Source organism: Frankliniella occidentalis, unplaced genomic scaffold, assembly GCF_000697945.3.
Source record: "Frankliniella occidentalis isolate FOCC.00 unplaced genomic scaffold, Focc_3.1 Scaffold47, whole genome shotgun sequence".
Lineage (NCBI taxonomy): Eukaryota > Metazoa > Arthropoda > Insecta > Thysanoptera > Thripidae > Frankliniella > Frankliniella occidentalis.
In genome coordinates this window covers 195,533-198,346 of record NW_026267177.1, presented here as the reverse complement: position 1 = coordinate 198,346, position 2,814 = coordinate 195,533, and the positions used below count along the sequence as shown (strand labels likewise).

Genomic DNA, 2,814 nt, shown 5'->3' with positions numbered 1-2,814 from the left:
GAATTGGCGATTTTTGCACATCGTGAAGTTAGCCCGCAACAGAGATCGTTTTAAAAAAAGAGAACCTTGGTGAAACAATCAAAACCAAAGGTTGAACAATCCTGAACAATCACTGAACTATCGATTAAGCCAATGTTTAGCGTGCGGGATGATTTTTGCGGGCTAACTTTTCGCAGCTCGCTCCCCCTTGGAGGGGGATGGCCGGCAGAGTCCCCAGTCCCATTGCAGATGCGGCGGAGGGGGGAGAGAGAGATCAATGGCCTCCACCCCTCAACCTCAACTCGACTCCGCTGTTTACCCCTCCCGTAAGCGCACCTGCAGCCCCCCTCTCCCTTCCCTCCCCACTTCCCAAACCCCTTCCCTGAAAACGCCACAAGTTTAGTTTGTTTGTCTCCCTAACTACTACCATAACGGCACAGACTACAAAAGGGGGGCAAAAGCGGGCCGCGGGGCGTCGAGGCGTCGGGGAACGAGTGCAGAAAACAGCAGCTGATGCCGATACTGCACCCGGGAAAGTGGGCCGGAAGTTCTATATGAGGATAAAAATGTCGCGGTCGCAAGTCGCAGTGGGCGTGGCGAGGCGAGGCGAGGCGTAGGGTAGGGTGGGTGGCGTAGCGTAGCGTGGCGAGATAGGGACGCGTAGCTCGGCGGCGTGGCCGGGGCAGGGCCCCACCTCTGCACGGCTTCTGCTTGGCTTTATCTCAAAGCAAAGGGTTCGTTCGCTCCGGGACATAGATGCACTTCCGATCCGATCTGTTTGCCGAAGGGGGAGATTAAGGCGGCGGCGCAGACAGACAGGACTCGAACGACTCTGACGACCCTCCGCTCGATCACTTCTTCTCTACATGTGTTTTCGGGAGGTGTTTGTGTTGTTTGGGCCTTACATGGGTGGAAGGGGAGAGAGGTGCCACTTCCGTAATAAACCTGAAGACTGCTGCCGAGTGCGGGAAATCGCGTGCGAAACGAGTATACTGTACACTGTGAAGATGAAACAATTTGACTGGAGGGGGGGAAATGCATCGATTGCGGTATGAAAGAAATAAAATTCATTCAAAAATCCAGATTTTAAGGTCTGCGATATAACTGGAATGTGAGTGGACAGTGATTTAGAAACGACAACCTCCTCTTGCCGATCCCAAAAATGACCCAGAAAGCGGGTCGGCACTCTCGCTACAAGAGCACGAGACATGAAACTAAGCGCGGAGAGTGCGGCTGAATAAAAGAATCGCATGGTAATTACTGTAAGTAAACTGTTTTGTAGGCGGCCATTTAAACCATTCAGCTCCACTCCAATGGGCCGGGCTGACCAGCGGGCCAAACGAGTTGACGAAGCGCGTCCCTGCAGTTAACTGGTGGGGACCGGCGGGCGGACCCCGTCGGGGGGTCAGAGCAAAGCACCAAAAGGATACGTATATCTGGTCGCGCCCGTAGCGGACCTGCAGGTTCCGGTTGATGCCGTTCTCGTCGATGTCCGAGATGACAGTCATGTCCGGCACGCCGGCATCCGGCCTGCAGCCTGAAACAGAGAGAAACGACAGTCGGTCAAACATCGGCTCCCACTCGTTACACATGTGCAGCTGGCGGCCATATAGTGTCACTTGTGCGCCGCGGGCCTTGGCCTTCGTCAGGCGAGAGGAGCGCGGTCAATTCAGCAGCCAGCAGCGCTGCACAAAGTTTTATAGTGGATTGCGGACGCTTTTGTCGCTGGGCTTCTGCCTCAGCCAGCCCACCAAAGCCCCCCGCCCCTCACTGCGACAGCCTGTGGGTGGGCGCCGGCACACCCCACCGCACCGCCACGCCCCTTGGGGGTTGCATCTGTCTGCGGCGAGCACCACCAGCGCAGCGACAGCGTCAACAAGACTGAAAAGCCAGAGCGAAATTGGACGTCCACAGCCTTTTGCGCCAACCTCTCTGCCCTGGCGCCCGCGCCCGCCCCTCCTTGCAACGCCGCGCCCCGCGCCCGTCCCCAGGACTCGTTGTTACCTAAGGGGCTCTTATCTCCTGGAACTGGTCGGCAGTGTCCTGGTGCGGCTGATTCATGGAAGGAGCCAACGAGTAGAGCACAGAACACGCTCAGTTTCACACGAGAGAAGAGCGCGGAAGAGAGCGCGAGAGAGCCGGGCTAAAGCGAATGCAGCTGTGGAGCGAGAGAGAAGGAGAGTTGGAGCAGGTTCTGTGTGCGTGGGACGACGCCCTTGACGCCCGAAGGTGTATCGCTGCGGGATCCAGGGATCCACGCCCGGGCACGGCACCAGACCAGGTCGCTAAACTTGCAGGCATGCCGAGACCACCCGACGGCCGGAAGCGGGTACTCCATTGGCCTGGGCGCGGCGCGGCGTTGCGCGGCGGAGCGGGGTGTGGCCGGCCGATCTCCATAAGGTCAGTTGTGGCTCCCTGCGCCTCGCCCTGCGCGCTGCGGAGAGCCCCCTGTGAGCCCTGCGCCGAGGACTTGAGCCAGTGCCAGAGCCGCATCATGATGCCACTTTCGATCGCCGACCGACCTGGCTGGCGCTGCCGGCCGAGCAGGCCCCATCTGCGTACTAAAGAGGCGCGGGAGCACATTCCCACGAGGTCCTCGGCACGCACGCTGCGCGCGCTGAGCACGCACGGCCAACGGCCAGCCGGTCAAGTGCTCGGGCTCGGCCTGACCAGCGCGCCGGGCCGGGCCGGGGCCGCGGGGTGTCGCGCCATCGCGAATGCATCATAATTGCATTAATTAACCGACGTTGATCTCCGGACGCGATCGACAGCGGTTCGACGGGTGCAGATAAGAGGTCGACCAGGCGGGGAACCAGGTCAGCGCAACAACCTCCC

General features: G+C 59.6%; 1 protein-coding gene across 2 annotated transcripts in view; it reads right to left on the bottom strand.

The window, feature by feature from the left end:
- LOC113205440 (myosin-I heavy chain) overlaps nt 1-2,814 on the bottom strand; it is a 50,485-nt gene that overhangs the window by 33,944 nt on the left and 13,727 nt on the right. For both annotated transcript variants that reach the window (XM_052267184.1, XM_052267185.1), the window contains exon 2: nt 1,410-1,516. In XM_052267184.1, coding sequence (XP_052123144.1) covers nt 1,410-1,516 — 107 coding nt within the window. The remainder of the gene's footprint in view (nt 1-1,409; nt 1,517-2,814) is intronic.